The sequence below is a fragment of the Ornithodoros turicata genome, chromosome 7 (genome assembly GCF_037126465.1).
Source record: "Ornithodoros turicata isolate Travis chromosome 7, ASM3712646v1, whole genome shotgun sequence".
Taxonomy (NCBI): Eukaryota; Metazoa; Arthropoda; class Arachnida; order Ixodida; family Argasidae; genus Ornithodoros; species Ornithodoros turicata.
In genome coordinates this window covers 40,588,295-40,606,506 of record NC_088207.1, presented here as the reverse complement: position 1 = coordinate 40,606,506, position 18,212 = coordinate 40,588,295, and the positions used below count along the sequence as shown (strand labels likewise).

At 47.2% G+C, this 18,212-nt stretch overlaps 1 protein-coding gene across 1 annotated transcript in view; it reads right to left on the bottom strand.

The window, feature by feature from the left end:
- LOC135399880 (uncharacterized) overlaps nt 1–18,212 on the bottom strand; it is an 85,991-nt gene that overhangs the window by 52,089 nt on the left and 15,690 nt on the right. The window contains exon 2 of the mRNA XM_064631614.1: nt 8,911–9,555. Within this exon, the coding sequence (XP_064487684.1) occupies nt 8,911–9,555 (645 nt within the window). The remainder of the gene's footprint in view (nt 1–8,910; nt 9,556–18,212) is intronic.

Below are 18,212 nucleotides of genomic sequence, written 5' to 3'. Positions count from 1 at the left end.
ACAAGATACCTTTCGAGGCGCAGAATTATGATGCTGTACGCTAAGCCTGACAATGCTCGTGTTTCTGTATCTACGAATGTTGAATGGAACTGAAAGAATGTTGAAAACCGGTTAGCGAAAGAGGGTTTTATTCTCTAAAGGTCCGTGTCATCTCACAACAGAACTTCAGATAAGGACGCCGCCTGCGCCAGGAGCGAACGTGCTTGGGATTCACCCGTTATGCTGGAACCGTTAGGGAAGACCATCGGGAAGCAGGAGGAAACAGGGAGTCGAACTCACTGCGGCCCATCTTCGTGTTTCCGGCGACACCGTGGTCCCGGTGACCCCCGCAGTACGCAGAGGAGGGCCACATTGCTTTGCTCGAAGCGAACGTCGAAGTCCGAGACCGGAAAGGCGGCAAGGTAGTGAGGACTGGGTTCCTAACCCGGTGGCCTACGAGACGCGGAAGGTGCCGTGCCGTCGACAGCGGCGTACAACTACCGGTACTTTGACATGTCGCTCGGGAAGTTGCTGTGGCAGGTGCCCGAGGAGGACATAGTACTGCTTGCGGATGATCACGAAGCAAGCGTGTGGTAGCGTGATGCATTGGAGGTGATCACGGACATACCGAGACTGGTACGAGGCAGGAGCAGCGCCGTCAGAGGTCGGGTCGTTAGCGTGGGGCGTCGCCGCTTAGTCAGTCTTCGAAGAGTAAGGAGTATCGTACCTCTAGCGATCGCTTGAAGCAGCTGCGGAAACTGGATCTCTGGCGAGCGCAAGGATACGCCTTGATGCACATGTGTGCATCAAGGCGAAGTCCCGATGAAGCATTGAGACTGGTTCTCATATCCCCTTCATGTCCCCAAAATCAGAATTCCTTCTTTTCTGCACCTACGATCTTGCCTACCTAGCGGGACTCAGCGACGGGAGCAAGTGACCAACGGCACTACCACGACGTGGCCGTCTTCTCCAAGACAAACCACCGCCAATGTCCACGTCGTAGTACTTAATGTGTGTCAGTTGAAGAAAAAGCGGTGTTGCCTTTACTGTGGGATCAGCCGCCCCAGTGCGTGTTAATTAACGGCAAGCACCGCTAGATCTCACCACCTTGAGATTTGCCATGCGTTCCGCTGGTCGCCATCTCATTGTCGTGTCCCAAAAAAGGAAACGCGGGGAGAGAGGAAGGAGAGAGAGAGAGAAATAATACGTCCCGTATTGCAACAGTGAAAAGTCGAAGCCGGTCCTTAAAGATGTTGTCGTTGAGTGCCACCATTTGTAGTTCCTCCGGATAGCGACTGGTGCATCGGGGATTCCAATATCCGGCCAGGCTAGGGGGTCCGACGCAGACAGATGAGGGCCACGTTTCCGCAGGAGTGCTTTCGATGCCTTCTTTGAGAACTCATTTCTCGAGAACGAGCTGCAGGGAACACTGTCGCCGCGCACGAGGCGAGACGCGCGTCACAGCTTGCGCGGGTTTCATCATACAACGTTATGCCGGACGGCCATTCTGGTATGCCGTAAACTTGTACTGCGCTGTTAGCAAATTCTTCTAGCTGTCGTGCGCGCGGACAAAGTATAGGCGCCGTTTCATCTCCCAGTACTCTTAAGACACAACCTCACCGCGTGGTACTGTCTTCGTCAACCATAATCCTGAATCACAGCGTTCGATCTCTCCCCTGATTTGTTGTAAACGGGCGGCATACACCTTCGAGCGACACTTATGCTAGGGGGTCATCGCCTTGTGCAATGATTGGCATTCAGCGCGTTATGTCTCCTCACCACCACCACCACCACCTCTGTTTTATGAGCGCAAATAAACAACACTTCTCGTCTCATCAACCTACACTCTTAAAAATGATAGTGGTGGTACACTCTTAAAAATGAACTTCACCACATAGCACGCTCCTAGCCAACCATCATCCCGAATGACAACGTTCTCGCATCTGATTCTTGAAAACTGGGGGCGGAGCCTATTTTGTGCCGTACATAATGACACAAAATAGGCTCCGCCTTCCGTTTTCAACAAATCAGGAACGAGAACGTTGTCATTTGGGATGATGGTTGGCTAGGAGCGTGCTATGTAGTGAAGTTCATTTTTAAGAGTGTAGTGGTGATGGCAGTCACTGCTATAGCACTGATCGGCTTACATCTTAACTTTCAACTGTCATCATTTCAATATTCTTAAATAATTTCTGATATGATATCATCTCATCTCATCCATGCAGTCGTGACGGGCAAGGCGGTCTCGTCATCCCACCACCAGTTCTAAGTGTGTGGTACAATTTCCCTCACAGATAAGATAACGAGGAAAATGAAATTGAGATTTTCTAACGCATATGGGATGAACTTTTAGATACGCGTGATGTAATTCCCGTCCCGTCCGTCCGTTTTTGTTTTGTTTGTTTAGGGAATAGCAAGCCGGCGTGCTGCATAGCTGACCTTTCCCCTTTCTTTTCCTCTTTTTCTGCCAATTGACCCCCCCCCCCCCCGTTAGGCAATATTGTTGCCACGGGGGAGGCTACACGCAGGCAAAGGGATGTCAAGCCACGCTGGAACATGCGAACTCCAATGACGCTTCTATTGTACGAACGCATTCTGCATAATAAGAAAAGAAGTCGATACCCAAAGGCCGAGCAATGTAGTGCCAATGTAGGGGTACGTGAGGCACAGTGAGACGAAAAAGTCTTTGTGTTTTTGTAGCGAAAGAAAACTTTGCATTTTTAACTCTACTGGCTAGAACAAACCTTGTTTTATACTGCCCACACAAAATAAGCGTTATTTCAGGAGAGATACTCAGGCATATTGAGAAAATATACACAGCATAGCTCTCCGTAACTGTGCGCAACAGGCTAGGGTAAAATGTTAAAACAAGTGGGGGAGTATGATATCAGGAGCAGCGTACAACGAATTCATTGACGGGCAAGACGTCAACCATATCACTCGCATCTACCAGTGTCATATCAGGAACGTTGGGATCGACAAATGAATTTGGTCTTTTCTTGATATGTCTCGGGAAACTAACTTCGTATTCCCCCGCGGCATTCTCTCGATCCGGTCCGAAACCCGACTTTATGTAGAAGCCGTACCATTCACCACCCTGGAGTACACTGCTTCAGTGTGCACCAGGTGGTGGCGGTGGTGGTGGTGGTGATAGGGCTTGCCGTTGTCGGCCTCACGTATGTGGGCAACGTCACGACTCACGCCCTGGGGGAATGTGCGTCCTGGGCCGACTTCTAAGGAAACTGTGCCGACATATGTCAGCCGCCATATGTCAGTGTGCACCATGTGCTGCCGTTACACCGTGCCCCGTTGAGCTACTGAGATGCGCGTATCAGCACGCGGCCGAGCGCGAGTAAACAGCATGCCATATTTTGATTCTAATCCTGAGTGATTCCGCTTTCCTCTACCACAGTCATAACGCGTAGGATTTTTAAAAATATATTATATTATTTTATTTTATTTACATACCCTAAATGCTCTTACGAAAGTCAGGATTCAAGTCGCTATTGTTGTATACCACAAAGAAATGTCGTGAAAATTATTTTCTTTCCTCGCCGAAATACGTCCGCCAATACGATCTGCCTACCCGACCATGATCTGTCATTTGTAGGATGAACTGAAGAAGATGTCCCACTGCTTGACGGACACAGTTACAGTTTCACTTTTCTGCAGTTCCCGAATGAGGCAGATTTCGGCAATGTAACACTCTACCCCATATGTCTCGCTGTGCCTGACGTTCCCGTACAGTATTATCTAATATCAAGTACGATATTTTTCCCCTCCGTAAGGTAAATAAGTATCTAAATAAAAATCCATAGGAACGACAGACAACGACGATCGGGTGCGTAAATATTGTGTCAGTTTTCTTTTTTTTTAATGTTCCAGATTTGCTTTGCGAAATTATGAAATTAAAGACAGCCTTTGCCAACAGATCCTCAACACCCTGCGCACGTTGTACGTAACTACAGAAGTACACAAACTACAGACCTGTGTTGTCTTCTTCTGTGTTGTGTCGCTTGTTTAAATTGCTGCGATATGTCTATAGTATCACGCCGCCAACTACCACATATATCTACAGTTCTAGCAATACACAAACTCTAGTACGCGCGGGTCTTAATTAGCAGGCGACTTCGGCCACTGGCCTGCGGAAAAGTTAAGAGCACTCTTTGGCTACAATATTGCGTGTAGGGCCAGAAATGCTGGTCCTACAAGCAATAGGGATAGTTTATGAGAAGAACACACAGAGAGAAAAAACAGGGCAAGTGTCGGTTCCTCGTGCCGTTCGGTGAAGTCCGACACTGGGCAATTGGAATACCAGCTCAGACAGAAAAATCGCACCCAAAGTGCTGTGTGACTTCCTCAAGGATACGCAAATCGTGCAGAAGTTCTAGGCTAGGCCCACTGAAGAAGAGACTCCGCACGTTGACTATCAGCAGATAGATCCAAAGTGCAATGGACTATCCTCCCGCGATCTACAAATCTGTTCATCAACAAACTACCTGATCCGGCTACTCTCCTTCTCCCCTCACCCCCAGCCGACATTCAAGCGAAGAAGAGGAACATACTCCTCAGCTAAAAGAAATGGAGAAGCAGACCCCATATTCGGGCGTCACCAAGCTCCAAAACTGCTACTACTTCGATGAAGTAATCCGACGACGAAGTGCGCGTGGCGGAATAATTACGGATCGCGACATCGCGGTTTCCCCATCTTTCCTACTTTCATATACTTTTACCATTTCCCTAGAGAGCTCGTTCCGCGGATAGACCCGGTATGCGTTCCGTTTTCTGACAGAGAAAACGGCTACTTTCAAAAGTTGGGAAACTTGGAAACGGAAGGTCAGATTTCACATAAAGACAGCTCAATGACTATAGAAGCAAATTTTTCACACAGGAATAAGAGTTCATCGCTGTTCCTTTCTGTACGACCTACTGACGCGACCTCTCTACTGTGCCATACATATATTTTGACATAGATTTGAATGAACTAGTTTGTTCATCAAGGGAGTTCTCATACATGGTTCATAAAAGCAACTGTTCAATCTAAATGTGAACGAGACGTGCACAGCATGCCATGGTCAATTTTTACATCTCTGTCTCTCTCTCTCTCTACACACACATCCTCTGTGAGGAGAGAGTTTCGTACCTCTTACCATTCCTTCGCACTGTCAGTTTAACGGATACGTTCCCAATATGCACAGCATGAGACATGCATTGGAGAACAGTCGTAAATGCCACACACCTGCGCAACAGAGATTAGGGGCTTTATAATAAATCAGCCGCCTGTGGCTTACTGCGACCGCTTTCATGCAATTCTGGGGGTCTGCTAAGGCAAGCAGGAATCCACGCGTTCATCGTGAATATTTGTGCAAACGTACGCACGGATTTGCCAGGGGAATGATGATGAGACTTCTTCGCGATGAGCGACGAAGGGAGCACGCGCCATCCAATCCGATAGTATATAGAGTTAGAAGGAAATACGTAGTGGAAGTTTGTGAGGACGTTCACACGAAAGTGAAATTCATTAGTAAGGTGACGCAATCGTGATATTTTCTTTTTGTGTGCGTGCGTGTGTGCATTTTATAAACAGAAGTCACCGCATAGCACTTTGTGTGCCAACCACTGCCACGAACGATACGGTTAGGAACGATACACTGTTAAAATAGAACTTCGCCACATAGCATGCTCCTAGCCAACCACCATTCCGAATGATATCATTGTGTGTAATGATTCGTTCAAAAGAGGACGGGGAGCCAATATCTGGGACCAAGTACCACTTGCTTTTCTTTTATCGCTCGCTTTAAATATAATTTCTGGACACGTTAGAGCAAACACCCTGTGTAGAGTTGACGGGGGAGTTCTCGGTATGAGTAGGTAGAGAGAGTATACAGGGTGTTGCAAAAAACGTGTCATTCGGACTTTATAAAAAAAAACGGGGCGACGGAAAAATACGGGGTAAACGGCATTTGTGTGGCAACTGAATTTGCCATCTTTCAAAAATATTTTAATTTGATTTTAATTAAACGAAATTGCATTTCTTTAATTGAACTCAAAGATTTCCCAAGTCAACCTAACGTTTTTTTTTTTTACAGAATTAGAGAGCCCGTAGCGAACTTAGTCAGATCCACCAAGAAATTCGCTCGATATTGCAAATAGAACTGCCCAAAAAAAGTCCTGAAATTGAGGCTTCAGAGTTTCGGATATTCAACGGCGCACAAAATCAGTCGCAAAGACGCGCGGAGAGCCTGACATGCTCCAGCCCACACGAAGCTAGTACAATTTATCACCGAACCGGCGTGCAGCACAAGACGTGCCGATAACAAGGCGGTTAACATTGCACCATAAGTTGATAAGCGGCAAACAAAAATGATTCGGCCTCTTTTTTCCCGCCCTGTTTTTTTTTTTTTTTCACCTTCTATCTTTCATGGGGGCAGGAGCATATGCTGCTCTCTGCGCATCTTTGCGACTGATTTGGTGCGCCGTTGAATACCCGAAACTTTGAAGCCTCAATTTCGGGAATTTTTTTGGGCAGTTCCATTTGCAATACCGAGCGGATTTCTTGGTGGATCTGACGAAGTTCGCTACAGGCTCTCTAATTCTGTAAAAAAAAAAAAAACGTTAGGTTGACTTGGGAAATCTTTGAGTTCAATTAAAGAAATGCAATTTCTTTTAATTAAAATCAAATTAAAATATTTTTGAAAGATGGCAAATTCAGTTGCCACACAAATGCCGTTTACCCCGTATTTTTCCGTCGCCCCGTTTTTTTTATAAAGTCCGAATGACACGTTTTTTGAAACACCCTGTATGTGCCTGTACCATTTTTGTAACCTGAAGATGTGCAGTCTCGTGCACGAAAGTCTTGATTGCCATGTGTAAATAAATAAGTTGTTCCTACCGTTTAATATCACTCTTTGATTTACTGACCACCGGCAACTTGACATCGCCTATTTTTTCTGCCTTCGTGTCAAAATAAATAAATAATAAAAACGAAACGAAGTAAAAACAAAAAACAACAACAAGAGTGATTCAAATCAGGATTTCAACTAGTTGTAGAGCTCATGCGACGATGTAAAGGTTCACTTTTGCACGTTTAACACGATTGTTTGTTACGACGGCCACCCGCATGATGGTTGGTTCAGCCTGCCGGGATCTCATTTCTTATTCGTGTGAGCGAACAACACGTTCATTTACATGTGCTGCTACACAGCAGGCAGTTGTTTCAGAGGGATAACAGGAAGAGAAAAGTGAAGTATATTAAAAGACAAAAATTGCGCTTTCAAAAGAGCTGAAAGGGTGTTAGGTTGCGAATAAACGACCCGCGAATAGAAATTTAAGGAAACACAAGGCCTAGGGCGAGCGAGAGAAAAGCACTTCCACGAGAGCTGCTTAGAGGTTGCCTTTTCTTTCTGCTACCTTTCATTTTCGTGCTTTTCTCTTTGCTATATACGCCCAAGACAGAGCTGCGAATTCACACGGAATGCACTAAAAAATAAAGTTCTTCCTGACCCGAGGATGTCTGTGACGATCCGAATGGTGTTCTCATATGAAAAGTTTCTTGTTTTGTTTTGTTCTTTCAAGTTGAAACTTCGTAATAACCAGCAGCAGAGATGCGTCTGTATCCGGATTCCTTGCAGCGCCCAATATTGGCGACCTGTTAGCCTTTCCACGACGGCTACGCGCAGAATATATGCATGCCGTTCACGGGTAATAAACAGCGGCGGCTTTATGGCCTCATTTGCCGTCGGGATAAAAAGATGAGGACACGTCCTACGTTCGCGCGGTTCTAATTTAAAGGCTGTGGCTGCATGTTGCGTAAGGACGCCTCGTTTAATTGTGTAAAATATTTTGGAACCCAGTTCTCGTGTTCTTCTTTTAATTGCCAACCGGAACTTACTTTCTGCATACCCCTCCTAGAGTCACTGAATAGCTTCAGAGTACTACAACTGATGTACAACTGCAAGTTCTACGCCAGAGGGCGCCGTGTGGGGACGCCATATTGCCTCCGTTAAGGTCATCCGCTATGTTAATGACGGATCCGGTCTGTAGACGTTCGTTCTTTCTTCTTTCTTCGACTACGCTCTTAATCTACGTTCGTAATTGTCACAGAAAAGGCGTACGCCTCCCTGTTCAACAAATCAGGGCAAATAACGATATCATTCAAGATGATGGTTGGCTAGGAGCCTGCTATGCGGTGAAGTTCACTTCTAAGAGTGTAGTGCCGGGGAAGAGGAATGCAATACTCTGAGCGATGCTATTCAGTGACTCTAACCGCTCCTATACAGGCTAAAAACAGAGGTCGTGATGGTGGTGAAAGGGTTCGCCGTTGTCGGCCTCACAGAGGTGGGCAACGTCACGACTGGCGCCCTGGGGGAATGTGCGTCCTGGGCCGACTTCTAAGGGAACTGTGCCAACATATGTCTGAAAGCGTCTGAGGAAGCAGAGCTTCACCGCATGGCACGCTCTAAGCCAACGACCATCCCGAATGCCATCGTTCTGCCCCCTGATTGCTTAAAAACGGGAGGCGTAAGCCTTTTTGTGACACCTATGCGGTGATGTTAATTGGCACAAAAAGGCATGCGCCCCGCGCTTTCCACAAACACAAAGTGATAAAGGTATCATTCTGTGCAATGGTTGGCCTTAAACCGTGCCAAGAGAGAATACCCTTATAAATGACGCTCGTAGTTGGCAGTGCGAATGAAAGAGCTCGTCGTTGTCGGCCTCACAGACGCGCGCAACGTCACGACTAACGCCCTGGGGAAATGTGCGTCCTGGGCCGACTTCTATGCGGTGAAGTTCTGTTTCTAGTGTGAACAACTACCATGACCACGACCACCTGTTTTAAGAGCTTATAATCGTCACAAAAAGTCGTACGCCCTGCGTGTAGCTCTGTTTCAAAAGTGCATCGTTACTTGGGGTGTAAGATGGTGAACTCACCTGCTTCCTGTCGAGACTCTGCGAACGGGAATTTGGCGATTCCACGGCGACAGCGTCGGGCCTCATCCTACGCGGTTCCTGCGAAATCGTGCCCCAGCTCCCGTAGGGCCCTGTCGGTTGCTTCCTTTGCAGCTTAGCCTTCTCCTCGGGACTCCTCACAAGCGTGCCGAACATGCCGAGCGACTCACGAGGTAACGGGAAGTCTTCAAAACGTCCCAGAGGCGGGGCACGAACCGGTTCCCGTCGTCCCGTGTCCTGGTAACCTGCTTTCGCCGCCAGTCGCCCCTTGCTTCGATTCGGCTTTCGTATGATTTTCCCGAACGACGAATGTTGAGGAACCGGACTTCTACTGGTGTAGTACACTTTGGGTTGCGTATCGGGGGACACGAAGCCGAACGGATACGCGGCAGGGAACCGCGGGATCTCATTGGTCACTTGACTATGGCGCGCCATGCGGTGCATGTGCCGCCACATGGCACGTAGCTGCGAACACGATGGTTCTGGCTGTGCCATGTGCGGTGGCAGAGTTTCCATCTGGCGACGGGCGACGCTGACAACGTCTCCTGGTTCCAGGAAGCCCAGAGATGCTGGTAGCAGAAGGCACCAGAGCAGGACGCCTTGCCATAACATTCTTGCTGGGAATGCCTGCAAGAAGCAGGAACTCCTGTTAGTGCTTACGTGCAATATCCGCACAAGGAACAAATGAAAAAGCATTAAAAGCGAGGGTAAGGATATCGTTTTCTCTCTCGCTTTATGCGGCAGCGTCATTCCAACGTCATTCCAATGAAATCAGTAGCAGCCAGTGCTGTTCTTATGCGTGTATAAATTTAAGATGGAGCTCGTTCCGCTTCTGTGCCAAATATGAAGAACGACCTCTCTATGCCATCATATAACTCTATAATATAGCTTTATATATATACCATCTATGATGATGCCTTTTCATCAACGACCGTCATTCAACTGAAGTTTGCAACTGGGCGTTGTGAGCCTTGCGTAGTGTTTATAGAAGGGTAGAAAATCCAGCGAACCGGCAAGGAAGGAAGAAGGGAAGTGCCTCGGGACGTGCGCCACCGATATTTCGAACAGATACTGTTCTTCTTCCGTGCGTGTTCGTGTTGTTTTCGTCCTGCTTTGTTTAATTGTCTCATCCACTGCAACGTTTACCCCTTTTTGGAAGAACACGCTTTAACCGCGCCGAGGCCTTTATCTCAATACCGCAGGTCTATCCCAAAAACCTGGCAGGTACATTCAATGTACACTGGGGCGTTAAATTAATGAACTTCAAATAATCTTTAAACATATAAACAGAACACGTATTAGAGGACAGTCACCAACTCAAAAGTATAGTATAAGTAAAGCTCAATTGAAGGATAGCACCTCTGACCGGCAATCAGGGGGTTTGGGTTCGAATCCCACTGCTGGTGCCTTTTCTTCAACTGCCATCACTGAATAGACGATTTCAGAAAATCCCAGTGCTCCTTGCGCACGCATTGCATCCTGGGAGATTATTGGAATGCACTGTCCTTCACGTTTCGTTTTCGCCGATATTGACTCATCGTGGACAATCGTCCGAGGGAGGAGTAACCGAAACAGTTTGGAGACCTTCTCCTCCTCTGTTATAAGCAAGATCCCAGAGTTCAAAGCGCCGCTAAGATCTCTGGGATTTTCTGAAGTCGTCTATTGAAGTATGCCACGGGTCGTTGTGAGCCTTGTGTTGTATTTGTCCTTCTATGTTAATTGAGTCATATACACTGTACCATTCGATAAGTAAAAACCATGCAGTTTCCAGTTGCCCGAAAAAGGCGTCTGCAGACCCTAGGAACACAATACCGGGGAGATGGGGGGTAAGGAGTGCATTCCATTTCTCAATGGTTCGGGGAAAAAAAATATACTTGAGTATATCAGTGGATGCTGATCACGAGGAAGGGCTGTTTTTGAGTGATCAAGTCTCATTGCTTGCTTGCTTGATATGGGGTAGGAAAGGCGTAGGGTAGGGACTGGGGCGCAGGTGGGAGAAGATGAGACGTAGGATCACTATCTAGGTAAAAATTGTACACTACGTAGAGAGAAACGTCAACCTCTACAGTGTCTTTCGGACGTTCAATGGCTCGGAGAAGTTCCGAAAGGGAATCTAGTCGCCCATGTTTCTATAGCAAAATAAGAATAGAATAGAAATAGAGGGACAAAAAATAGAAACGTAGGTCGCACTGGTCTATAGCAAAATAAGTTTCGTTGATATTCTCTCGTTCTATTTTGTTAATGTTTATCTGCGCTGATGGCTCTCAAACTATTGCAGCGTATTCCAGGATTCGGCGAATGAACGTTTTGCATGCTGTTAGTTTAACGCTAGGCGGCGCTTGTGTTAAATTCCTTCTCAGCAGAACGCAAAGTTTTCGGAACGCGGAACTGCAAATAATCGATGTTAATATTTCATTTTAAGTTGGATGTTATTGTAACTCCGAACTACTTGCTTTCATTAAGTATCATGAGATTTCTGCAATCGATATGATAGACAACCTGACACGTTTTTACGATTCTTGTCATATTCTATCCTAGCAACAATACAAAGGCCGAATGTAAAGGGCCTTTGTAAATGTAATGTAAATCCCTTTCAGTGTTTTATCTTTTAAAAAAGGCTATGACATCGGCATAGATGTCGCTTATGCGGTTGAGCTATACGGCACACTCTTAAAAATGATGGTGGGGCGGGAAGGGGGGGGTAATCGCAGGATCGGCTCGCCGTTGTTGGCCACAGAGAAGTGGGCGTCATCACGACTATAGCCAGAAAGAAAAGAAAGACGGACGGACGGTGGAGATGCGTAGAGGGTGCATGAGTTCGTCGGGGAGAGCACAGTATTAGATGGGTCGTTGAGCAAGACCTGCCTTCTGGAGAAAGAGAATAAGGTTTCTTAAAAATGAACTTCACCACATAGCACTCTCCTAGCCAACCATCAGACCGAGTGACATCGTTATCTGCGCTGATTTGTTGAAAAGGGTGGGCGTACGCCTGTTTTGACACTTATGCAGAAATGTTAATTGTCACAAAAAGGCGTACGCCCCGCGCTTTCCACAAATCAAGAGTGGTGAAGTTATCACTCTGTAGAATGGTTGGTCTTCAGCGTGCTATGTGGTGAAGCTTTGTTTTAAGAGTGCAAGGATGACAACAAGATGACTAATTACTTAAATGTGTTATTTAAGTCGGGAGTTTCGGGAAAAGGCGAGATAGCAGGGTGGGAGATAATCCCCGTGGAAAGGCATTCTATCGTTCGCAAACACTGAACGATCACGAATGAGCGCGTGCCGTGAATGTACGTAGCCCAATTTTACTATGCAAATGAGCCGAAACCAAAGCAATGCGCCTCAGGACCGTATCACCTTCACCGACGGAGGAGGGGAGGGATACGTTTATTAAAAAAGGAAACAGGAAGAAGGAAAAGTTAGCCAGGCAAAGAGACGGCTTGCGATTAAAAACAAGCCCCGCTCATATGTCGCAGGCAGTTTTGTGGGGCGAGGGTAGCAGCGAAATCTTGGCCCACCGTCGTCGGCAAGTGGACACCATCACGTGGAGCAGGTCTGTGTGCTCGTGGCTCCCTCCTTCCTTGTTCGACACACTGTGGAGTTATGCGTGGAGCATACAGCCGACGCGTGATCGCCTCCACGTGTGGAACATTACTCCGACGAATTTCTGCCCATACTTCGCCGGTGTGGAGACCAACCGTCTTGTACTCTTCGACTGCCGCATAGCCCGCGTATTCTGGCAGCTAATCAGGCGGCACACAAATATTATGTGCCCAGTAGCCCTTGACCGCATACGTGCCAGCCAACGGTACAGTGTATATTGTGACGGCTTGTGGGGCCCAGGTCTTGTGGGCTGCCATGTGTAAGGCTGTGGCGCAGCGTAGGCGCGACGTCCCGATCTTCCTGCTTGTGCGATCTTTGCGGGTACGCGTCGTCAGCGTCCTCCAGAGGGAACTGTTTGCGCTAGGGGAGGGTGGTTTTGTGCGCCGTTGGGACCATCACCCTTCTGTCCGCGCTGTCGGCGGTCTCGTCACCATCGCTGGTGTCCCGTCATAAGCGAATTCATATTTTGTACATATTTTTTTCTCATCCATATTTTTTCCCCATCCATGATCATTTATCATTCATTGCCTCTCATTTGTTAATAGCCACATTTTGCATCGTCCTGTACCGTTGATCTTATGTGTGTGTGTGGTGTGTTGTGCTTGTTGTATAGTACCCATGTGAAAGTACCCAGTAAATCTCTCCAACACAGAAACAAGCAAACGAAACAGATCAAAATGAAACGAAAAGTGACCGCATCAACGTGACAATGTATCGACGCAGGTTTATCTGGGCAGCAAAGACGGTTGGTCCTGCCAACAGATGAACCCGTACTCCAATGAGGTCCATTGCTCCAAAGCACGTGGCCCTCTAATGTGGAATGAACGCTGTGCCAACGCCACCTATAGATACAGAAGACCTGCTTAATGCCTCCTTTCACTCTTTCGCTACGTGGACACATAGAGTAAGAATTCGTCCGCTACCACGGTTCGCCGTTCTGCGAATTCAAGAACTCGTAAAATGACTGCAGTTAACTTCGCAAATTTGAGCGTGTAGTCTAAAAGTGTGACACATTTCCAGCAAATTAATCTTGAGAAAAATATGAGACTGTTTTGCGAGCTATCCCCCCCCCCCATTTAGTACGCGCAGGGGCCTACTACTACAGGGGACTACTCGGAGACGACACTGACTGCCCACGCGGCTGTCGGTGGCTCATCTCCATGGCTACGTCCGCTGAAAGCCCGTTCGTGGTTGGCTACTGCCGTTGAAAATACGATCCTGATTGGCTGACTTGTAGTTGCGACGTCACGTCGACGAGTAAGCAGGCTTTCTCTATCTAGGTGGTGTTGGCTGTGCTCCGCACCCTCTTGCCGTGGTTCCAATTTCGGCTCAGTTGCATAACAACCATTGGCAGTGAATATTTCGAGACACGTGCACGCGGAATGGCCTTCAGCGAGGATTCTCCCCCATTCTGCTATCTCGTTTCTGCACGACATCCTCCAATTAAAGAGATAATTAATGTATTTTAGGTAATTAGTCAGCTTGCAATAACAAATTCGCTTCGAGAGGACGTCCGCCTGGCCTCAACTCAACTGCAAAAACTACATCTCCGCTGGCCTCGTACCTTTTTTTCAAAAATTCTGTAAAACATTACATCGAACGGTGTCGATGCGCAGCGGAGAAATTATGAGCTTCCTCTCGTCGCCTGCTTTTACACGTTTATTCCGCGTTCAGCGCCGTAAGTGGAACATTGGTTAACCGAACAGCACCGTACCATCGCGGTACAACTGATCTCCCGGTGAATATACACAAGAATTACGGAAGAGAACCATCACCGCCGAACATCGGCCGGCATGTTATCCACACTAGAAAGGTGACGCTGTCGCCCCCTACAGGTCGATAATCGCAGCGATATCCGCTGCGTCCGTCACTTACGTACACTCTTAGAAATGAACTTCACCGCATAGCACGCTCCTAGCCAACCATCATCTCGAATGATATCGTTATCTGTAACGATTTGTTGAAAACGAGAGGCGTACGCCTTTTTTGTGACACTTATGCTGTTCATAATTGTCACAAAAAAGGCGTACGCCTCCCGTTTTCAACAAATCAGGGCAGACAACGATATCATTCGAGATGATGGTTGGCTGGGAGCGTGCTATGCGGTGAAGTTCATTTTTAAGAGTGTAGGTCACAGATGCGCGATCCTTCGAGCGGTCTAATTCGCCCATGTCGTGCCTGTGCTGCACTAACTGTTTTGCTTCCTTTCTGTTATCTCTCTCTTCCTTTCTTTCTTCCTTTCCTCTTCTTTCTTTTTGTTTATTTTTAGTTTCTTTCTTTCTCTTGGAATAGCAAGCCGGCAGAAGCCTGGCTGACATTTTCACGTTTCTTTCTGTTGATTCCTTTAAACATATCCCCCCCTCCCCAATTCTGACAACATGGTCATATAGCAGCTAGCTTCTGACGGGAAGGAAGTTAGCCTTCGCGATTTCCAACTCACATATTTGACAGGACGGCGATTTATGCACTTGACGCACGCCTCTGCAGTCGCGTGCTTGAAGCTGCAGTCTTAGTCGACTGACGACGCTAAAAGGCGGACATCATTAGTTTGCGTCCGTTCATGACTTTGTCTACCTCGCGAAATACTGCTGACATCACTCCAGCATTGCGATATTGCACTATTTTCGAGGAGCCGTTGCAGTTGTGTTAGTTCTGATGCACGGGTGCACAGTGAAAATGTTATTTTTGCTGGCGAACAACAACAACAACAGAAAAATAAATAGTTACTATGACATAGGGCGATTCACCGCTGGAGTGCCGTACAATACTCATTACAAGAGAAACATTTGTAGATGTGAGGTATGAGAATGCACTTAAATTTATGTACAAGCCAACAACTGAGCTGTCCTCCACTGGCTGCGCTACGCCAATGAAAAGCAAGATGGAAAAAAAAAACACGAAAGAAACACCAATAGTCCTTGGTATGCAGAGTATGATACTACAGCGTCTGCAGCAACACCCGTAGACACGAGGAACTCCTGTTGGCGGGTGATGGTATACAGCGTTCCTTTAGACTTTTCTGTGAATATCACCTATACCACCTACAAGAAATGGAACTGCAGGCGACGTATGAAGTCACCACACAGGTCCAGTAAACACGCGGTTAAAAGAAGAAGTAGTATACAGCGTTCCTGGTTTTCAGATCTATAGCGTTCTTAAAAGGACAGCTAATCCAGATGCAGATGCAACAGGAATTTGGGACGTACCAAGCCAAGGAACATTGGGATTGCAAGACGTTAACGTCGCCAAGAGATCGTCATACAGATGTGGTTGCCTGCAGGTGATGCTGCGGAACAGTACCCTTGTCTACAATTGAGTATTCCTTTTGTGAGCGTTCCGACTCCCGTCGCTTTCCTCCGAATTTAGGATATTAATTCAGTCGAATGAATAAATCAATAAACGACGACAATCCCCGACATATTAAAAAGATAATGGCATAGTGCGAAAAACGGACTCAGAATATGTAAAGAAAACTGTGTAAACTGTGCAAACCTGGAGTCGTATAGATATAACTCACAAATGATTAGATCGCAGATGGATTCCTCAATATTTGCCAGAGCAGGACGAGGGCATGCACAAATCATGAAAAAAAAGAAAAGAAAACGAGTAGAAATTAAGTTGGGTTGCTACGACTGAAACATACAAGGACATTCCAGGACACAGTCCAGTTTCACCAAGCATATAGTACAGCCTTAAGGACAATGTAATTGGTAGGTGTGGATATTTTTCGATAGAATAGTCGTACGGACTACCGATATAGATGGCATTAATTAACGGCAACACGAAACCACGACCGTGACATTGGTATGACCATTACAACTGTCGTTCCTTTATAGAAAATGACCCGGCGTCACCCGCTGTGCAGTTACATCACGATTATCCGTTCTGTGATATGTCCGGCGTGGAAAGCAGTAACGCTTCCTGGCCACAGTAGCTTACAACAAAGGGACTTGCGGAGAGAATACTGCTCTAGCCACCGTCGTGACCCATACCAGCGTACACTAACGAAAAAAGGAGATGTTGTTAGGACGTGCAAGAGACCAGTCGTATAATTTCCTCCGCAAACCTGTAATACGCCTTACAATTGGCTATCAGGCACTGCCTAAGAAATCCGGCTGCGCAATTATAGCTCTGGCTTCTCTAGTTCGGAGGGCACTCGATGGTAATGTCAGTCGCCGTCAGCCTTAGCCGTAACGGGAGAACGAATGGCCTACGTGCTACACCAGCTCCTCGAAGCGTTGGGCGCTGGGTCCGAGACTTCAGGCCCTAATGCGCGTGTTCCGCTTCATGACAGCGGCTCGGCATGCTATCTGGGGCTGCGTTTACATGAATACGACACATGCATATCGTATCCAGTTGTCGAATCGAATCCACCCATGTAAACGGGTCAATTCGCTTGGAGAGCGTATCGTATTCAATCCGCTAAACAGAGCTGGATCGAGACGGTGGATGCGCATTCAGATTGTGCATGTAAACAGACGATGCGCATCGGCGGAAGGATCATGGGAAGATGAGTTCGTCTGCGGGTTAGTTGTGTCGTCTGCTACTCCTAGTGGGAATGACAAAATCGTAATGTTAGGGAGTTGTCAGCCGCGCTCCGTTTTGAATATGCAAGTTAGTCTGCACTGACAGAAGCAGCAGGGCTTGCAGCCGTAGAGCTGAGTTCATTCTGATGTACGCTTGAAAATGGAGCGTAGATGCTACGTTTTCGACCTTTTGACGCTCGGTACGAACACAGGGAACGAAAATATTTGCGGAAGTGCGTCTCTAACTTTCCGATATGGCACGGCGTGGCGCCATCTTCGGTCTAGACTCCTCGATGCGCATCCATGTAGGTAAGCACTGGTGTATCGTCGTGTCTTCGGTTTCGACTCGATTCGATACGCGCTTCTGTTGTATTCATGTAAACGCAACTTGGGGCGGATGACTCACTTGCAACCGTTCTCAGCTGCGCACCTACGATCCACGGCACCACGGCACTAGTGTCCTGCTAGGCCACAAGGATGTGTGGCAGGTTGCACTTGCGGGTGTTGACGTGGAGCAGAGTCGACGTGGAGGATTTTTACTTCACAAAGTCAGCTTTCTGTACTCAAAAACAAGGTAAGAGCTACAGTCACAGAGGTACATATCCGGCTGTGACGAGTGACCCACCACATAATCATCCGATTTATGTGTGTGTATGTGTGTGTGGCGAATGTAGATGGCAGACACCCTGCAGACGGGGAAACTGACACACATTAACCGTGTTATCACACAAGCTGAGGAATATTCCACAGGGATATTCTACGCTGAGTATAAACTTGGTTAAACATTTGGCATATACGGGTAGTTGCACTTTTTTCGTTGCGGTTAATATGTGACCCTGCTTTAAATATCAGACCGCTTAAAATTTATGACAAACATCTACTCCAAACAGATGACGGCACAAGTGCGTTATCCATCATCTTCGACATGAACGGAATTGCGCAGCACACTGCTGGCTGTGCAACATGTAATCGCTGCTGCAGCATGATGGGACAAAAGCTGAACAATTTCTCCGATTACGCGCACGGAACCCAACGTAGTAGCGCGACATGCGTTCGAAAACTGCAGCGATCTATAGTCATCTTCTTCGTTTACAAAGGCCTAAGCGCATGGAGCGTTTTTCCGACGTTTTCAGGAAGCGCGCGAGCTCGGCGTGC